Genomic DNA, 22,392 nt, shown 5'->3' with positions numbered 1-22,392 from the left:
TAAGGACAATGTCAGCAGAGCTCTTAAAGAGGGTTATGACTATGACTGTGTGAGTGTGTGTGTGTGTGTGTGTGAGGTAGGTTGAAGAAAAAGGTGTAAAGCTAGGTGTGAATGGTGTGAGTGCACAAGTGTATAAGCAGCATATGCATGAAGGCTGCTGAAATGACACGGCAGTGTGATAAGAATATGCATGTGTCATCATTTTTCTTTCTCATATATATCATATATTTTTTTCTTTATTTGTAGATAGATAGATAGATAGATAGATAGATAGATAGATAGATAGATAGATAGATGTGAGGTCTGCCCTTCTGTAAATAGGAACAGAAGTATTGATCCTTCTCACACCTGCTTGACTTTCCCCCTTGTATTGAAACTTGATCTGATGAAGTGTGAGTGTGTTTTTGTGTGTATGTGTGTCCTTAGATATTATGAGATCCCAATCTCTGGCCTCTCACCAGATGAAGGGTGCATGCCAGGGGGAAAAGTTGGCAACAAACCATTACAGCGATACCGCAGGGAGCCCAGTGTTACACACACACACACACACACACACACACACACACACACACACACACACACATATGGATGAATGAGATATTGGTGGAATGCGGAGGTATAGATCTGTGGCTGTGCTATCAAGTAAAGGACAGAAGGAAAGGACATAAACTTTTGATTAAAGTTTTTCTTGCGTTGCTACAATGTCTAAATTTCAATAATAATAATCATACTTTTTTGTGAGAAATTATTATTTTAAAGATTTCCTGTGTCACCTCATGGCCTTGTGTCATGTCATTATTACACAACACACACTGACTATTGAGCCCCTTTGTCTTCCATTTTTCCTCTTCCATCTTCTGCCTTTTGGTCTTTTCTTTCACTCTTCATCTCATGTCCATCTGCAGACCATCCTGTTGGTGATGGAGGCATCAGTGGTGCCTTGTTGGGAGATTACCTTTATTTTTTTTCCCCACAGACCCCAAATAAGCATTTTTGTACAGCTGGTACAACTATAGGTTAAATTCTAGACAGATATTATGAATACATAACTTAATACACAAAAAATGCTCACAGTGTAGCTCTACTGTAATTTACCTTATTTCAAATGATAGTAAACATATTATTACCCACTTACTCTAATAGTATATGCCAAAACATTTACCTATCATTCAAAAGACTGATGGATGAATTGTTTTTATCTTGTTAAAGTTAATAAACAAAATAAAGCAATTTCTTCAGAGACTGAAGTAATCATTTCAGAAGTCATAGAGCTTATTAGATCTACTTTAGTTGATTGACTGCTGACCATTTCACAGCTGATATACAATAAAGTATCTCACCAGAGAGAACAATAAAATCTTCAATGGATGACCTTATATGCTTTTAATTGCCTATGTTCTAAAGGTAAAGACCAAATCCAGACAAGCAACAATAATCACACCACTCAGCATTTGTAACAATATATCCAGGGATCTTTTCATGAGGACATGTAGGCGTTACATGGACTGGTGGATAGGAAGACAATATCAACAAACAACCAGTCAGAGATTTCACTCAAATAATGAACTAATCCAATGTGTTTGTCCTTCTTCTGGGTTTTGCTCTGTTGTCATCATCGGCCTCACCTCACCATGCTTCAGAAGACATGCTTATTCCTACTCTTATTACCTGTAAGTAGAGATTTCACATCAGGAATAACTCCTTTGTCAGCCCATGATCTGTTCTTGATGACTACCTTCTTGATTTCTGTTAAATTTTTTTGTCTTGTTTCTTGCATCATGTTTAACTCGCACCACACCTTGGTTAATTTGAGAACAAAGTATTTGAAAAAAACAAAAAAAGCCACTTGGCCCTGACTGAATCAGCATGTCATAGCCTCTTTGTTTTAGCTGCCAATTGGCTATTTGAAATTCAATGATTACTTGCCAAAGACACATTCTCACTTGGTGCTTGGTAGAAAAACCAACAAACAACAGCTCAGTCACATTGTATCATTTGGCAGGTGGCATCAAATCACATCTGTAAAGGAACATACATTCTTAGATTACCAACAAATATGAGTAGTGATACAACACAATCCACATATCTAATGTTAAACATACGCATTAATGTAACTCTTCAGCAGCTTGCAAACATAAATTGATCAGCAATAATGTCAAATAGTATTCAATTCAAAAATGCATGTGCAATATTAGAACAGATCATATACTGCATGTGCGTTCAAGCTGGCGTCCTTAGTATTGATTCAACAGATGTTTACTGTTGTACACAATTGCATGTTTTATATGTCATGTATGTTGTACTGTAACTAAGAAACCAGCAATCAGAGACAGCCCCCTGCTGCACACTCACGCAACTAATTAAATATAAACATGTTCCAAAGATGAGCACTTGAACACAGCTTGGTGTTATGAAACCAGCTAACCCCCCCACAAAAAAAATCCCACCCACTAGCATGAAGGAGGTGGGGTTTATGACCTATACAGCCACCAGGGGCCAATCAAGATGTTTTGGCCTCAGGGAGCTGCATATTTTTTACAGTCTATAGTTACAGCTTGCTGGGTAACCACCCCTGCCTTGGCTCTTCTTGGTTTGTGGCTCTTAGTTTTAGGTTAGCCATCCTATTTCATCTGCACCATTATATGATATGTTACTCAATGACGTTCATACTGATGGACATGACATTTGAGGTCTGTGCACGCAAGCTAGGCTCACACAGGTAGCTGTAACTCAATGTATGATGCATCTGGCATCTGATATAAGATAATACACTGGCCAGATCAGACCAGGGAGTTTTGAGTACAAACACTCAAGCCATTACATTGGCTCGCTAGCAGTTTGTTAACAGGCAAAACAAAGTTAGTTATGGTGTCAGTATAGAAAAAAAATATACTACAGACTGCAACATTGTAGTTCACACCATTTATTAATACATGTTCAGTCAATAGAATATCATACAAAATATCAGTCAAATTGCAAAACAGCCATGCAGATTGTAAATACCTTTCTTGGACTTAGTTTGGTGGTGAAAGAGGAATTCTGCTCAGACTTCATCTGCATTGTTTGCACGGCCCGTCTCTTAAAGTGTCTCACCCTAAAAGGTCAATGCAATTCACTGTTATCTTCTCCACCAAGTGGCCATTTCCTGCTTATTAACCAGTACTAATGAGGAGCTGTCTGTTCATACATGCACAGAGCTCACACAAAATATACACACACACAGCCTATGCACCTGCACAAACACATGCACCCTGTTGCCCTGCGATCACCTAGAAATCCCTGCAGAGAATTTCTAAAAATCCCTGCTCCTCCAGCAGTCTTCAAAGCATCCGAAAATTCACTCCAAATCGGCAGCCAAGTCCTAACTGAGCGAAACAGTAATCACACACCAAAACTTCCTCCTTAAACAACCCCCCCGAAGCTGTTTGACCCCACAAGAATTGACTTCTTTACAGTGACAAACTCACACAATTACAGACAGCAGCCATATCTGCAGTTTTGCTGCCGTTCCACAGTCACAGCTGTGTTTAATTTGTTTCGGTGACGGAAAAAATTAAACATGACTCAGTGTATTAAATCACCAAAAAAGTGCCAACATGTAAATGCACATACTAAATCCAACCCACCAAAACACACCACAAATGTGACTAGGAGCCTCAGTAACACAGCACTGTGTTACTGAGGCTGTACAGTACAGTACGTATAGATGGAACTGTGCATTACTACAAAGCAGATTAGTCCCCCTGACAATTCAAGGTTCCATAATAAAAAAAATCTTTATTTTGTTTTAATGATTTTATTTAAATAAAACACAATTTTTGAGTTGCCAATTGGCAATTAGCAACTATTATATATATGTAGTAGAATAGTATAGTATATTATAACAGCTCAGCACATGTGTACATATACATATATAAACACACTTTGATAGCCCAAGGATGTTTGCTGTGAGATGAGAGAGGGATTTAAACTTGACCTCTGCAGTCCTGCAATAAGTAGATGTGTGTGTTTGTGTGTGTTGTATTAGTACTCTCTCCCTCTCTCTCCTAAGCGTGATCTCTCTCTTCACCTCTTTCTGTATCCCTCAATCTCTCTCTCCCTTCCCTGGCCTGCCTCTAAATCCTGTGATACGCAGATGAAAGTTTGTTTGGGCCTTGCCTGCAGCCTCCTCTGGAGCTACTGCTGTCATCCTGAAGTGACTGACTGCCTGTCTCACTGTGCAGCCCTAACTGAGGATGGCTCGAGGATATTTGAGCTTTCTAGCTGTCAACCAAATGGCTGAGGGCCATTCCAGGCCATTCTAGTCATAATACAGGGCTTCTGTCAATCCCTCGACAAGTAAAACAAATGTCGACTCCTATGTTTGATTGGATGCCTTGAGGTTGCCCCGTTGACTCGCCAAGCTCCCACTAAAATAAATGCAATTCCCCCAGCATGCAACACTCTGGGGCGGAACAATACTTGTTACCTGCAAGTGGTGGTTCTTTTTACATGCTACCTGTAGCTGTGTGGGCATTGATAAGCAAAATTAACAGGGCGCTGCAGATACACACACTGTGTGCCAATTCACATGAGTAAATACACAATACATGATAATTAATATATGTATGTATGTAATATATGTATATGTATATGTATAATGGTTAGATTGTTCTTTTACAGTTTGATCTTGTTTTACAAGTAGCCATGGGCTGCTTCGTATAGGGCAAACTCATTTATCCCTGTCAACACTGCGTTCCTTATTATAAATTACTGATTATTTAAAGGCAACAGGCTGCAATGATTAATGAATACAAAATGTCCAGTTCATTAAGTTATTATACAAGTCACACCAGTCACAGATCAGATAAGGCACACATAACACACACATCAGTGCAGAAGATATTTTTCTCACAAAACTCTTCTTCTTCTACTTGTTGGCTGTTCCCATCAGAGGTCGCCACAGTGAATCATCTGTTTCCACCTTAACTTTGGTTTGTTATTTTGTTATGTCAGCTGATTGACACTAATATCACCCAATCAAACCACTTCTCGATGGACACTTTATTTCTCTGCATGGATCTTGGGGAAGTGCTACTTTTGCCTAATTTGCCTAATTGAATGAGCAATCATTAAAAAGCAGCTTTTTTATCATCTAAATTACTGCTTCTTTGCTTTACTTCCTCTCATCTTATGCCATGCATGTCAACACACAATGTATCTACCACACGTCTCTCATTATCGACACATCAAACAGCCTACTATTAACTTCGCTGGGGGTGCAAAGTAGTCTATGATTCTCACCGCGGCCTCCTGGCGGGGTAACCTTCACGCTTAATGAACTGCCACCATGACATTCATTAAAGAAGGATTATGTTGCACTCATTGGCACTTACAATATGCAAGGAATTTGTCATTTAAACGAGTCCATTATTGGGATGAATGTATGATAGGTAGAGATGTGGGGAGGAGAACGAGGAGGCTTTTCTCTCATTTATTCTTTTACATCACTATTACCAGTGTCTCTGCTTTCTTCTCTTTTCTCTCCCGCATCTACTCTCCATCCTTTTTTCTCACCTTTATCTTCCTTATTCACTCTTCATCTCTTCATCTTTTCCATTTGGCCTTCCTTTCTTTGCTCACCTCCTCCTTGTCGTCTCCTGCCCACTTTCTGTCAAAGTGCAGTCAGATAGCCAGGAATAGGCCACTCTAAGCTCCAATCACACAGGAGGTTTTGAGGCTCCGTCGCCTATAAATTGGTGTGGAGTAGAGGGACGGTTGAATCTGGGGTTGATGGTAGGAAATGATTATGGGAGGAAACTTTCCTGGGCCATTCCTCCTTCTCCCGTCTTATACTTTTTATTTCTGTCTGTAACACTTTGCTCCCAGTCTTGTCCTCCAGTTCTTGTTTTCACTTTACTTCCTTGTGTATTCTTGTACCTTTTCATGTGTTTCTCTAGTTCCTTCTGTTCACTGCTTACCCTCTACTTGGTGTCAGCTTTTAACATTCTTTTTTTTTGGGGGGGGGGCTTTTCATCATCCTGTCTCTTCGCTGAATTGCTTAAGTACTCAAGGGCAAGTACAGCTCATCACTGATCCCAGACTCACCCACATGCATGCACACACTAATATGCTTACTGCTTTAATTTCATATCTGTACATATAGTAGCCACAGTCTCTCTCTCACACACACACAAACACACACACACACAAACACACACACACACATTATTGCTGGTATTCTTTGAGTCAGTGGAATGAAAAGAGATGTTGCCTCCATATATGACCTCCTGCTTATTGCTTTCTGACCCTTGGAGGGTTCAACAAATGCAATAGTGCACGCACACTCTCACATGCACACATAAGCACAGAGATCATAGATGAAAAACAGCACAGCAAGCACACATTATTTTATGCTCTCGTAATACACTGACATGTAAAGGCTCACAGACACTCTCCCATTTAAACAAAGACACGAGCTGAGATTATACACAGCTGCAGACTATTGTTATTCTAACCTGCATGGAGGAAGTGTTCGTGCAGAGCAGGTCTGTGTCTACAGCAATGCTGTGCCAAAACACACTTTCACTTTGTTTTCTAAAAGATTAGCTCTAAGCCAGTCATTCATGTTAAATGATTGTGCAGTACATCATTTTCACCCAGGTGCTTGAGTAGCAATATTGCATAATTTACTTAAAGAATCTGAGATTTACTTCTGAATGTTGTCTTAGAGTTTAGTGAAAATACAAGCAGTGTTTTATATGTTTGGATGCGTATGAGGCAGGCAGATTGAAGTGCTTTATAAACATTAAGTATTTAAGGGTCTCTGCCTGATTAACCTGGCTAGCTTGCCTTTACACATTATCAGCTAAGATTATAAGATAACTAATTTCATCCATATAGGGTAGCTATGTTACAGATAAGTAAACATCAACCAATCATACCAGTGAAGACGGGCAAGCTAGACTCAAAAACTTTTGTTATATTTATCAGAGAAAGAATTAATTGGAAGATGATTGGTGCAAACCACCCCTGGTTTGGCTATAAGCCTTGCAGAATGGATTTTTGATCTAACAAGCATCTCCGATCTCCAGCATTTGTGCAAAATAAGTACTCTCTAAGGGTGCAGGGAGAGTACCATTGACGGTACCAAAGCTTTGTTGACACGTGACACCCTCTTGATTTTGATTGGTCAGAAAAGAAGAGAAGCGACATCGACAAACTCATCAATCATTTCTGAAAGAGTAGACTAGAAAGAAATGTGCAGTGGTATTTTTTATGTAATGTGTGTTGAGTAGTGTCAACCCTGACCATTATGCTGTAGGATCTGTACAGAGAACAAGCTCAAAAAGTTGGACCCTACCTGATTGAGATCTTAAGAATAATTTTATACATTACATTAAATTGTTCTGCTTCATGTAACTAAATAATCACTCTGACCACACAATTCTAAAGCTGCTAACAGAATTTTTCACTTGTCTTGTGGGGTGACTATGTAAGACCATGCAGTTCCAGAGACACATGTATACAGGCGTATTGGGCGGCTTCGTGATAAGTCACAGAGAAACACGCCCACTCACAGCCCAGTGTTCACAAGCAGCAACATGTAACACTCACAGGCGAAAATGCCCAGTGCTCGACCAGCTCTCAAGGAGATCAAGCATTTTCTTGTTCCTTGCAGCCAAGGCTGGTACACACACACACACGTGCTGCCCACTGTATAACGTTCGTGACTCTATAAGGAAAAAAAGAAAATGTGTTGGTGGATTCTGGAGGAGGTTTTTCTGTCTCTTCAGAAAGAAAGTAAGAGAAGCATCTTATATGACTCAACAGGAGCTAAATTTACTGTGTAAAATGGTTTTTGATACATGTCAGTAATAGAGTAATAGATTCTGTTGTTCATTTGCAAATCACTGATGTGAACAAACACAGCTTGTGCACACTGTGAGAATCTTGGTTAATGGGTCATTCTGTTATGACAGCTTGTGGGCAGTGCAGGATTCTCACATTACTATGAAATGTTTTGCTGCTCCATATGTACTGATAACTGGGTTAAAAGTTCAAACACTGAGGAAAAATCCAAAATTCAGTCACAGGAACCTTCGAATGGCCTGAAATATGTCCAATTAAGTTCAATGGATAATGCTGCTTTTCGGACACTTTTAATGTCGGTACTCTTAGTGAGTGCAGCATTACATTTCACCCTTTGTGTACAGAGGTTCAATTTTTACTTTTCAATTGTCACTGCTTGCCTTTATTTATTTATTTTATTTATTTACAAGGCCAATATGGGTAAAGCCTGGCTCTCGCATACTGTGTGTGTGTGTATATATATATGCAAGTATATACTTCGTGGATTGTATTGTCGGGCAGAACACTGTAAAAAGTATAAGCTAAAGCAGCTTGGGGGTTTGTCTGGGAATAAATGGCATCACTTGCCTAAAGAGCTACAGATTTTGAAGTTGAGCAGTAAAAACACACATGACCAACTGTGGTTGGATTTAGATGTGCTAAAAATATATACAAATGTACGATCTTCTCTGTTGACAGTAAAATGATAGGTTTGCGGTGGAGAGTTCAACACTTTGAGACACTGATCTGTAAGTCTGGTACTGACTGGTCAAAGCCACAGAGTTCAACCCTGAAAAAATCCATTAAAAATACCAGCTATTGTGGTATGCTGAAGTCCTGTGCATCACACAGACTGATAAACACAATCTGATAAAGCAGCTACTAAAACATCAACGCACTGCAGACTGGTTTGACATTAACTGGTGTTAAGTGAAGCCATTATATTACATTATGAATTAAACATATGAAAGTATATTCTACTGAATGTTGAAGAAACTCACTGTGTTTATTGGTTCTCCTTGGACTTCACTGCAACCCCCTGCTGAACCCAAAGCTTTTAAGGGCATCATCTTCTTTCAAGGCTGTATTAGGCAGTCAGTTCCTTTAAAAGTCGATCAAAATTAATTTTTTATATAAATATATAGAGGTACAGGTTATACGAAAAATGCCTTGATATGATAAATAGGAATTGATGCATCGCCTTGATCTGCAAGGTCTAATGAACACAAACAAAGTGCTATCAAACCAAGGACACACTGAGCCTTTGCTTCAATTTCTATTGACAGTTATTTAAAAACCTTTTTACACTGGCAAATTAAAAATGCTTTTATTTCCTTTCATCAGGGACACATATGTAATTGAAAGTAATTAACGACATATTGAACTTGTTTTCATCAAAGAACCATGTTACCAGTCCTCATTTAAATGTCTGTTAATGATTGCAATGTAATAGAATAAACTGCATGAATCAGACAATAACAAAGAGCTAATCATGAGTTCCTCCTGTAAGTTTGCTAAATGGATGTGAGACTGAAAGAGCGTGCATGTTTTAGAGTCACCTATTTCCTCCTTCCAGGACTAAACATCTAAATCTCATTATTAGACTTAATTATAGTACTTAGCTTTTGATGAACCATTCCACTAAGTTAATGTGTCAATGGCAACAGAGTAATAAAATTATGCAGATGGAAGCAGATTAGTTTTATCTATCTTTTCAAGAAACACAGCCTAGAACATACTAGTTTCATGAGAAAGGCTCAGAAAATATGAGGTACTGTAAATTTGCATAATATTACCATAATTTTGTGTGTGACAAAAAACAGTCTCACAAAACAAAGCAGTTTACATGGTTTCATTTACACAGGAACCAAACTTCTGTGTCAGGTAGGCTAGATGTTGAATTCCAGCATAGCTAATGTGATGCTGGGTTACTTGGAGGAGGCCCAGCTGCCTTTCATCTACAGAAATAGACAGAATTAAATGTAAGTATTAAGTTTCTACACTAAATACAGTGGACCCTCATTTATTGTGGGCGTTACGTTCCAAAAAAAACCCACAAAAGAAATCTGCAAAGTAGCTTTATTTTTTATTTTATTTTTCTTTAATTATTATAGATGCTTTAAGGCTGTAAAACCCCTCACTACACACTTAAGTTAAATTAAGAAACCTTTATTAGTTAGCCCAGCAAAGAGCGCCATACACCAGTGAGTGCACTGGAGGCTATGCAGGTAAAGGACACACAACAGTGACTAGGGAGGAGTTGGGATTAAACCACCAACCTTCTGGTTATTGGACAACCCTGCTATACCACTGAGCCACTGCTGTCCACATGCATGTTTATGCACGTTTCTCAGACAGGCAGTAACATTTTCACATTTTTCTCTCTTTGATTAAACACCCTCAAAGTTCAAATGTTCATAGAAAAAGTAGTCCAGTATTATAGAATGAAACAGAAGATAAAAACCTGTTTTCAGTATGCATTCTGCACTGTACAGGAGACACGGCATGGCTGTAGACCATTGTCAATCAATTGGGACACAGAACACAACTGTACACCACTGTACTCAAAATGCTGGTTAATGCTTTGGCACCCGTGGCTTCTTAAATTCTTCAGTGGTGCATTTTTAAACTTCTGGTTTTTACAGAGAAGCATCTGAGTTTGTCATTTGGATTTTCTCCTCTAATAGCTGACTAAGCGTAAACACCAGCAGTAACATCCATTTAATTGAGCCACCCTATGATTAATGACATGTTCAGTCTACTAACACAAACAAATGGCTCTAACTTTATACATGCCATGTTGTGGCTTCTTAATTACTTAGACGTGATCTGTCTTAACAACTTGATGTACATGAGATGCACAAGTGTCAAAAATCAAAAGATGCAGCTAGTTTTGATTCAGACAATGAATCTGCATTTGTTTAGTTTCATATAAAACTCCTATTGGAAGTATGACCTTTTTCGCCTCTTACCGTATAGCAAGTCTGAACATGTTTGCACAGTTTTCTTAGCCTAGGAGACGTCCTCTTGTCTAATGTAGAGATGAGTCAACCTGCAGAAGAGGGCATCCAGTTCACAGACGTTATTCTGCAGGAGCTGAAATCCACTGTACTTTCTGTACGCAGCGACCAATGTGTCACATCCATAATAAAGTGAAGCACACTAATTATCGCTTCCAGTATTTTCAGGTTCGTTGGACACTCCTGACTCCTCAGGGTAATTTTTAGAGGGATACATGCAGGACCAGACAATGAAAATCTGCTTTATCTTGGCGCTTCTGTTTGCTCTGGTGAATCTGCTGGACAATGTCAGACTGTAACTGTCGCTGTCATTTTTTGCCATCTGGTCTCTCAGTGGACCCAAAACTGAAGGTTCAGGTAAAACTTAAAATAGTTGCTGCAAAAAATGCGAACAGATGGGAGCTGTAAAAAGGGAGGGGTGGGGGAAAAAAAATCAAAGGATACAATCACACTCTGGGGACAGCTCATCAGCAGTCATTACACAACCACACTTACCATTATGTATGGTCTGTGTAGCAGCTCCACATGTTCCCAGAGTACTGCATGTCAGTGTCTCCCCATCCAATCATGTAGCTTCTCCTGTCTTTGCTCTGGAACACAAAATCTGTCCACTGAAATGAATAAATATGGTATCATAGAAATGTTGCGTTTTTGCCAGTTTGCAGGTGCTGTTTGGTTCGGGCACCCGAAGTACTTGTTTATGTTTAGTGGACTTTTCACAGTGTTAAAACTTCAGCAGCCTTCCTCACTATTATATTATCAAACCCCTTCTTTAACCAAGATGCATTGGATGGTACAATAATAATTATAATAACAGTGAAATGCATAAAACACAATTTTCATTCTTATGTGGCTGTTTTGTCTCCTCTGTAATTCAATTCACTGCATGTTATAAGAAAATATAATTTCCTTTCTCTTTCTGTTTATTTTCCCATGAATCATCTCCCTAGGAATGTTTTTTCTGTATACTCGTGTATGTCTGTTTGCATATCTGTTTGGATTTATAGACTAAATATACTCATGCCTGTGTGTTTGCATGTGCATGTTTGTATCACCACTGTAGGAAGTTGGCAAAAAAGCAGAAGGAAAGTGCCAGCAGCTCCACTCAGCAGAGGGAGATGGGACCGGTCACGACTGCTGATAAGAGTACCACTAAAGTCAGCACCCTGCACAAAGATGACCCCTTCTCCACCTCCAACCAGGACCTCAACGGCTTCAGTAAGTGGAAATCCCTTTATATAGACTACAGCTGGCACCATCACTGAAGCATTTATTTTGTTAGATCCAGGATAAAAAGTACATGTTTCTGTCAGTTGTATTTTTTGTGCTTTTGTTTCTACTTGGGGAAAAAAGCACATACTAAAATATCTGTGTGTGCCATTAATCATTTTGTCACATCCATTTATTCAAATAGTGGACATCTCATTTTATCATAAGCTCTCCATATGGTCGTCTTTCACCAATATCAGCAGTGTGTTGTGCTGCTTCACTGGCTTCCATCTTAGTGCTGTTGTAATCATTTTCAACTCTTTTTCTTCCTGTTATGTTTTATACAGATGCAGAATGTATGCGTGTTACACTGAAAAGTTCACATATTTTCAACTGCAGTCTTATAAAATTCAGCCAGTCTGTATTAGTGGAAGCCCTTATAGTTCCATGTCTTTGTGAAACTGTGTGTGTGTGTGTCCTGTGTAATTAGACAGGACCTCTTCGGAGGGCATTTTTCTCTTGAAAATGTCAAGCTGGCCTTTTGGGAGTGCTTGGCCGTTGAAAGCCAGGGGTGCTGGAAAGGGACTAAGTAGCAAGTTAATGCCTGGTCGTAATTGCCTGCACTCTTCTCTATAAGTGTCCACGCTGTAGTTTTTAAAGTACAATAATATTTTCGCTTTGGAAACATTTATAGTAGAACACTTTTATCTGGGCCTGAGTCAGCCATTTGTTTGGGCATTCACAGCTTATAGGACAGAGCTAACTTTCTGCTCAGCCATTGGACACATTAGACATTTACATTATAAGACAAGATTATAATACACTTTGGGTATTGTCAGGGAGAACATAAAAATAGGAGGTAATTTTTGGTGTTAGTTATAGGATATAGTATGGATGGTCTTTTGCTTCCATACAGACTCAACTAGACCTTGGTTTGGTTTGGATTTAGCATGCAGATTTTTCCTTTTCGGCTCATGTTAGATTTGGACTAGAAGTAAGTACATGTCCTAGCTTTTGAAATTTACAATGCAATCATTAAATCCAGAAACCTCCTTGTTCACATTTCACAGGGTGTTATCATATGTGCACATTTGAAAAGAAAATGAAGGGCAATAAGGCATCCACACACACACACACACACACACACATCTATATATCTTCTCACAGTCACTGATCCAGGTTTAGTCCTAATGAGACAGAGGAAAATGCTGACACAAGGTAAGGGACCCAATAATATTTGCGCCGATGGACCCTCGCAGGGCAAATAACCTTTTTGTGTTATTGCATTCTCACCCAGTCACCAGCTATCTTCACAGGACATTGCTGTCAAAGCAGATTTCTTTTGGTATGCAGGTACACTCCTCACTGTATTAAAGTTGAGCTCCTTTTTCGCGGCACATTAGCATACAGTGCTGGTGTGCATGAGACGAGAGGGATTTTATCACAGAAGAGGAGAAAATATGTTGTGTTTGGAGGTATTAGGAGAGGGGAGCAGAGAGAGGGGGAGACATGAGAGGAGAGGAGAGGCTGGGGGTAAGAGAGGACAATGGAGAGAGAGCTGGAGATAAAACTTGAAGTCATCCGCGGTAGGGAAATTGGGCCATTGTACCAGAAAACAGTCTGGCAAACAGGAAATGAATAAGAATGAGGAAAGGAAGGGGCACATCATGGATCACCTTCATATCAGGAATCATCATTGGATTATCAGCATTCAACCAAAGGAAGAATTTCCAAGTTGTTATAGTGAGAAAAAAGAGAAAAATATTTGATGTGTACCTCTTGGATTTTCAGCATCCGAAAGCAATCTGTTTGTCCAAATGATCCAATCCTTGGGACAACCTATACATAACTATATGGCACAGAACAGAATGACAGCAAAGACTGTGTAACTTCAACTGAATATAAATGACTAAGTTAGGTGCATGCAGAGCATGCATAACTTAGGTGAGAGGAATGTACCAGAATACAGTAGAAACTGAGGAGGTGAGACAACAGAGCAAAGATGTCATCTGCTCTGCAAGTATTAAAAGATCCAATCAAAGAGCCGATTGGTGCTTAAAGCCTATTCGCACATGACCATCACCTTCAAGTCACACACACACACACACACACACACAGACTATCTCCAGGTCCTATAGATAAATGTGTGTAGGCTAGCTGTGATATCTAGTGTGGATTATTGAACAGGCTTAGCTAGCATATAATATGTCACAGTCAGTCTCCCAGCAGTCCCCCTAGGTTTTATCTTATTGTGTGTGCCTGTGTCTATCCTACATATCATTTATTTATAGACCCCTAGCAGTGTGTGTGTGAATGTGAGCGATAGAACGTAGCAGCCACCAGTCACTGTTATATTGAAAGCAGGCCCTCGTGGTGAATCACACATATAAGCCATGGTATATCTGCTGTATAAAACTGTTTTCAATTTGTCTGTCGACCTTATTATTCCCACTGTGCTCAAGGCGAACTGGTGATAAGCAAAATACACAAATACACTGATTATGACATGATGATACTCTGATTCCTAAATGGTCTTCCAACGTTACTCCACCCCAGCATACTAAAAAGCCATTAATCCTGTAGGTACTCTTCATAGTCACCAATGGAGATTTTCTGCATACCTAATTGTTTCCTCTAAAATCAGGAAGCTGTGGAAGGGACCTAAACGACAAAACTTTTCATACCACATGCAGGATGATTCATTTTTAATGTGACCCAATGTCTAAAACATTGTTTATGTGATTGATTCAGTGCTCAGGAGAAATTCTGTTTCCTGTATGTCGAGCTATCGACATTGACTGGCATCTGTGTTTTGGTACCAGGCCAGTTTGCTACATAGCCAAGTACATGTAGGTCTGCATGATGTCAGTGTCCACATTTTGGATGATAACCGGTTGACGAGAGGGCTTAGGCCTCTGGAAATCCATCGGCAGCTCATGTAGGTGTTCAGTATGAGGCTATTGTTATTGCAGCGGCAGCTTCTCATGTCCGAACCGGCGTGTTATGATCGAATGTAATGCTGTGTATTCACCAGAAAATGCTTAGATTTCATTCTGTTCTCCTTTTTTCTCCACTGTCTGTTCCTCATCACTGCTCTTCATTTTTTTTTTTTATACACGCCACTTGCATGTATTGACGAACATTGAGCGTGTCAGATTTAAGTGCTCGCTCACTGGGGCAGAAACACTTTTATGTTTCAGATTTTCAATATTGGTAGCATCGATGGTGCCATTAGTATTATTGTGTGCTGTATTGGCCATTGATCTGCTTTTGTGTATGTTGTCATTGTTCATTGTGTCCTGTGATGATGGATTGGTGATGAGGTTACTGACCTAACCCCTTTTTTCTACCTCCTTCACCTTATTCATGCTTTCTGTTTCTGTTGTCCTTCTCCTGTTCTCCATCATCCTTCTCACCTCCTGCTCCTTCCTCTTTCATTCCCTTCTTTACATCTACTCCTCTCATCTTTCCCTACAACCCCTTCTGCCCATGCTGACCCTCCTTCCTCTCATTCTCCTTCTTGTCTCCCCCTTCCAGCCTCCCCCTCCCCCTGCTCTTTTTCTGTGCAGGGAAGCAAGACCCTGGGGAGCAAATCCTTGCTGAATTCCTACTACTCAGGTACACACTTTAACACACACACAAGCACACACATAATCTCTGAAGATGCTTCAAGCCTCTACACTGTGTTTTTCTTTTTTCTTCTTTTGTTTTAATATGATGCCAGTCATGAGAGAAGCTTTGCAGTCATCACTGTGCTCTTTGTGTGCCTAAACTTTAATTCTGTCCATCTCACAGAGAATAATGTGTAATAAAATATTATTGTTGATGCACAGTCTTACAGTGACTGTTATATAAATGCACAGTTGTAGGTATGTGCTGTGCTGAAACTTCAGGATTGCTTTTGTTCCCATGTCAGAATATGATGTGGGTCTGTGTACTAAAACCTAGTCCAAAATAATGGTAAATTTATGTATTGATTTTTAGTAGCTGTGTGTGTAGTTGTTGTTGACACAAGTATGAATATTGTTTTTCTTTCTCTTGTTTCATACTGAATATGTGTGCAGTGTCCAAAGAGCCAATTCCAGCCACCACATCTATAGGTAAGACCTACTTTGTGTTTATGTGATGGTGTGATGGAGAATTTTTTAAAAAAAGAGGCGAGTGGAACTCTGCAACACAATGTCAGGAACAGACAAAGGGGCCAATCACAGCACACACCAAATGACCACACAGTTTATACATGGAAAGAAAGAAATGTCAAATCCATTTTCCAGTTTCTTCTTTCTGTCTTTCTCTCTTCATTTTCTCCCTTCTGTTGGCCAGATTGACCAATTCTTTGCCAAGATGGTTGGCTCAAACACCTGCCTGCCTGTGTGTGTGTTTGTGAGTGTGTGTGTGTGTGTGTGTGTCTGTCATGGGAAAGTACATGCACTGTGCTGACATTTGACTGCGGGTCTTCTTTTACAGGACTGCTTTATGTGATAATAGTGATCAGCCAGCTGCTAGCTCCTCATCTTCCTGGCACACATCCTTTTTCTTTCTTTCTTTTTTTATCTCCTACTTTGTGTACTTTGTGTTTCACCTCTCTCCTCACCATTATATGTCTCTTTATCATCTTCAAAGAGAGCCTAAATAACACCCAGACCCCCTAACAATGACGGACAGACCGTCATACACACACACACACACCTTTTTTTGTCTTAGTCAGGCCAAAGCCAACACGTGCACAGCAGCCAAACAGACAAAGACAGACGGATAAAAATAAAGTTTCTAACAGCATCCCATTTTTTACGCTGCAATCCAAACCATTGGCTGCACAGGTTTTCTCTGTCATTTGCGGATGCACATCGAGCTATGATGAAGCAGAATGCAAAAAAATGCTTGAGCGATTTGTGCAGTGGCACAAATTCCCTGTCATACATCTTCATAGAATGATGTTAGCATTTAATGGAACCATCTGTTCTGTTCTACAGTTAGACAGAAATGTAGATGTAGAGATGTAATACAAAACTTTGATCATTCCTGTGAGGAAAAGCCGGCTATTTCCAACATATGAAGAAAATACACAGACATATACAGTAGAAAAAGAACATTTCCACCTATTGATGTATAATTCTATTTATCCCCTATTTATCCATGCTTTGACGCCCCCCCCCCCCCCCCCCCCCACTCTATTATCTACACTTTCTCACATCATTCCTCAATCGTCCAGTCACCTTTTTTCCATTAACTCATCTCTTCATTCACTCATAAAAAAATTCTCCTTTTATCAACTCCTCCTGTTCCATTTCATTCTACCTTTTCGTTGCAACTATCCATCATCCACCCTCACTCCATCTATTGCCCTGCCATCTCTCCACCTTCAACTCATTCAGTTTGACCTGACTTTTTCATCCCTTTAAATGCACTGTGCACATTCCTTTATTCATTCCATCCCATCCATCCATCCATCCATCCACCCATCCACCCATCCCATCCATCCACCCATCCACCCATCCACCCATCCATCTATCCATCCATCCATGATTCCATGATTGTGCAGCAGCAGTGCTGGTTGCTGTTTGCACATCATGCTGATCGCTGCAATTATGCTATTGATTCAGGCAGTAAATTGTAGATGAAGGAACTACGAATTGACCACCAAGCATATTTCCATTATCAGCATCAAATACTGACATCAACATCATCATCTAGAGGCAAAAAAATAAGATATTGAGCAGTGTAGGAAGTAAAGTAGCGAAGAAAACCCAACATTTTCAGGCTTATTTCATCCAAAACACAGCTGTATATGAAATGACATAAAAACAAAGTGAAAAGATTCATATTTTAATCTCTTTAATAAAATCGAATGTGAGTATATTTTATTAATGTCACTGGTTTAATTGTCTTCTGGTTTAACACTGCAATACCTTTAGCTAACTTTAAGTAAAGAGAGACCACACGGTTAGTTGATTTCCTCTATGAAAAGTCTCATGAATAAAAAAAAAGTGAAATAAACATCCTTTGTTTTTGCCTGAAGACAAATACAAGACCCACAGGCCGATAAATGTAATAACAAAGCAACGATACAAAATTAACAAGCATCAAACGAATGTAGCGCAAAACAAACAAAAGTGCACTGAAATCTCTGAAAATGATTGGTGTGTTCCCACAAATTATTACTTTAACTCTTTGATTTGAACCCACTAGGTTTTTTGTAGTCGCCCTCCAAAGACAGTTAAATTGCTCCTTTAAATAAATAGCTGCAAATTATTTCATTTTTTAAAAGTTAGAATCCATTTAGATACATTCCAATATCTCTCTTTAGGCTTTTGATAATGGTACCAAGAACCTAAATGGTGCCAGTGAGGATGGTTTTTCAATGGCTTGAAAGGAGAGCAGAGAGAGAGGTGCAGAGAAGAGAGGAGAGAGAGGAAAGTTATTAAGATGACAGTAAAAGAGACGTACAGAATGAAGGATCAAAGAGAAGGAGAAGGAGCTTGGATAAATCCTGTATGCAAGGCAGATCTGGCTTTAGTTGTTTGTGTGTGTGTGTGTGTGTGTCTGTTTGCTTTTTAAAACAGCTGCATAGCTTTCTCCTAGCTCAGGTGTTTTCTTTGGCTATAGAAATGGAATTTTATACACACACACTCACAAACACACACACTTCAGAAGCAGATGCATAATACAGCACGCACAAGTATACAAATATGTATCAAGAGACAAGGACACATCAGAAAGTTTCCCTTTACACAAAGAAGTACACACTCACAAATATCCATATGGATATACACCCGGCACAGTGTTAACACTGATGCAGCGTAAATCCTGCGGATCAGTAGAAAGCCACCGCAGCATAGCGTGCATTTCATGTGCAAACACGTTTTCCTCTAAAAAAAATCAATTTCCCAGACACTGATGTATGTTAAAAGGTTACGAAACACTGTTCTCTGTCAGTTCACAAAGCAAGCGTCAGCCTTTTGTGCCCCGCCAAGGACAGTCCTCCTCTGCTGCTGCTGCTGCTGTTAACACACAAGTCATGTTTTTCCCATGGATCAAGAGCTTTCTGTGGTTAATTAGTTACACACAATTGACACATGCAAACACGCTGGAGCTCAAGAAAGGAAAAAAACAATACTGTAGTGTGGCTGTGATAGAAATCCCAACCCTTGCACTTTCCTATTTGTCTTTTTGTTGGGTATTCAGAGGCCATGAAGTTTAGGAAAGTTAATCTAACAAAGGATTAAAAAGCCAGGCACAAGTATTGCTGAGTGATTTTTTTTCAAATCCTGATTAAAGCTCGACATGTTATACTTGACATATTCCTGTGGGTACACAGGACACGAAGGACACAAAGCACGAAACACAGCGTTCCTGTGGTGAGGGTGGGCTTGAAGGACAACATATAATGAAGTACAGACAGTAAAAACTCAGCAGCATCACAAAAGTGTGAGAATCCTTCTTTTTTTTTACTGAAGTAAAAGATTTCTGCCCATCAGGCAAACCCTGGTGGATCTACAACTGAAACACTTTTCAACAATTGTGCTGCTGCACAGTGGATGTAGAAGATGCTCCAGAGTTACCACCTGCACAGACAGCACATAATTTCAATGCCTGGCTTGTGTTAGAAGTAGTTTCTCCACAGCATTACTGAAGGCCAATTATTTTTCCCAGTCTAGTTCAGCATTGCATTAGGCTGCATGTAAGGTGATTATGGCTAATGGTAGTCATTTTGTTTGGCCATAATGTGGCACTGCTGGGTAATTGAAGGTGAGTGCAGGGTTGAGAGATAGTAATTTCTAACCTTTATGTTCTCTGGAAGATTGAGTCTCTGCTCTTTTTCAGCCACATCTTGACTGTCTGCTTACACAGCTTATATTCAAGTGTGTGTGTGTGTGTGTGTGTGTGTGTGGTCTCGCAGTTATACTTCCTTTGACAGCTTCTCTTAAGCTTCCTGCTACTTGGTTGGGCACAGAAAAGGAGCAGTGGGATTGAGAGACAGGAGGGGGGAGACAGAAAGGACAAGAGGTGACCAAAGGAGGTGTGAGAGGAAGGGAAACAATGCATTTATTAAACAGCCATCAGAGGCAGTGGGCATCATACTGCATAGTCACAACAATAAACAACAATAAAAATGTGAAAACACAAAAACCAGACATCATTGTTATCATGGTAGTTATGATTAGAGATCGGTTGTCGTCTTTTGGGTGAGCTGTTAGCTGTGTTGACCTGTCCAGGGTCTACCCATAGATAGCTGGGACAGGCTCCAGCCCCCTGTGACAAAGAGGGTTTGGATAATGGATGGATGTTAGCTGTGTTTAAACTGGTAACAAACATCACCCAGAATAGAAACTAGCCAAAAAAATGTTCTAAAGTGCCTTTAGTGGGACATGAATCAATCAAGAACCCTACCTGATACCCATACACATCTGTTTTTAGCTGAAAAACAGATTTTAGTTATTTATTTATAATCTTTGCTTTGTTAACCCATCCATCAACCCCCAACCTCCTTATGTAATGTATAACATGTCCAAATAAACAACACAAGAGGACAATTGCTAATCGCCTATGAAATATATATGACATCATGGCTGTCGGAACAGCTACACCAGACTTTTCTTATATTTTTTTCACTTGCAGGTGAGCCAACATAACTTGGCCACTTTCTGGCTACAATGCTACTAAGCTAAATAGCTCTTTTTGCCGGTTAAAGCAGATCCTTCAGCAACATTGTTATACATATTACAAGACAAACTAGTTAAAGACTGCAGTATTACCACCTACTTTTAATTTTCCAGATTAATATGAGTGTCCCACAATTCAATGCATTCCTCTGATGCTAGTTGATTACAATATTTTTTAAGAATAAAGTCACTCACTCTTTAAATATAGACTGAGACATACAGTAGTTTCTAACGAAAAATACATATTTTTTGTGACAGCAAAGAAAGATAGTTCCATAAAAATATCAACAGCAGATATAAAAAGTGGATGATTAAAAAAGAATTAAGTTTCATTTGTTAGTTAGCAGTACTAAATCAGACATTTGTATGAAACACAGGTTCTTATTTTAAATCCTTTAGTCGCTGTTAATCATCTTCATACATCAAGCAGAAGTCCCTCCTCTTTCATTCTGAGCAGCTGGAACACTGCCTCCATGCCCAACTCAGGAAGTTTATATATATATTTCTGTCTGTGAGTCTTTCTGCTCACCGCTCTCTCTTTCTCTCAGTGGTTTGGGAGATAAGACTCAATTTTTGTTAAATAAGAAACTCTCCTGTGAAGCAGATTTGTCTGTCTGCTGTGCAGCTGCATGGCGACTTCACAGATCACTGTGTAGGTAACTCATGCACAAACAAACACCCACCTAAACACACACTCGGATATCTCTGTTCAACTGTGGCGCCTGCAAGTTACAAAGACACACACACGCACACTTGGAGGCTTTACACATCCAGCTGCAGTCACACACACACACTCAGACACACACAGTGAGCTGGGCTTTGTGAGTCAGTGATTTCTTTCCCCGTGTCATGAGAAGGGAGGTGAAATGAGGTAAACCGCTGGGATACTGTCTAGACCAGTTGATCTCTGTGACCCCCCCCAGTCCAGATATATATTCTGCTGCCTCTCTGTGTCTTCCCAACACTTATCTCTCCTTTATTCCACTGCCCTCTTTTATTCTTGTGCCTCACATACACCATCTCATTGTCTATTTGTTTTTCTTTTCCCTTTCAAAGTTATTGAAACTAAAAATAAATTATGTACACAACAAAGTAAGTAACTAAAAGTGTATCAAGGCAACACATACATGAACAATAAAACAGTAGGTGCGTGATAAAGACATACTACAGAGGACACACGGTGGAGTTTTTGTTATGTTTGGGCTACAGACTGTAGACTGATAGATAACATTAAAGCTTCCCAAAAACAAGGCCAAAACATCTTGATCGCCCCCTGCTGGCTGGCTCCAGTATTGGTCATAAATCCCAGCATCTTCATGTTAGTGGATAAAACATGTTTCCAAATAAAAACTAGGCAGTGAATAAAAAAGTAGGCCTGTGTTTGGGCGTGCACTGTGATGATGCAGTTTGACCTCCTGACCTCTACTGCACAGACTCTGCATCCATGGCAGTGCCTGTAAACAAGATGTTATGCTCTCACCTTTATACAGACGGTGGAGGCAGAACCACACTCTCATCTTTATATACAATTTATGAGTAGCACAATGAGAGAGCCTTATTTATTGGCAGTCTATGTGTACAGTCCTGTAGACGCTGGTCTGCCTTTTTGATCACCTCCTCCAACCGACAATTATGAATCTGTGGATGTCTTGTCAGCAAGGTATCTAAAC

General features: G+C 39.7%; 1 protein-coding gene across 1 annotated transcript in view; it reads left to right on the top strand.

Annotated features, from left to right (window-relative positions):
* The window catches only part of LOC114435463 (receptor-type tyrosine-protein phosphatase T-like), a 96,658-nt gene that overhangs the window by 28,952 nt on the left and 45,314 nt on the right, over window positions 1-22,392 (top strand). Inside the window, exons 6-8 of the mRNA XM_028405139.1 lie at window positions 11,914-12,068; window positions 15,597-15,677; window positions 16,124-16,159. Of these exons, the coding sequence (XP_028260940.1) occupies window positions 11,914-12,068; window positions 15,597-15,677; window positions 16,124-16,159 (272 nt within the window). The remainder of the gene's footprint in view (window positions 1-11,913; window positions 12,069-15,596; window positions 15,678-16,123; window positions 16,160-22,392) is intronic.

The sequence above is a fragment of the Parambassis ranga genome, chromosome 5, assembly GCF_900634625.1.
Source record: "Parambassis ranga chromosome 5, fParRan2.1, whole genome shotgun sequence".
Taxonomy (NCBI): domain Eukaryota; kingdom Metazoa; phylum Chordata; class Actinopteri; family Ambassidae; genus Parambassis; species Parambassis ranga.
This window is presented reverse-complemented; position numbering and strand designations above follow the sequence as displayed.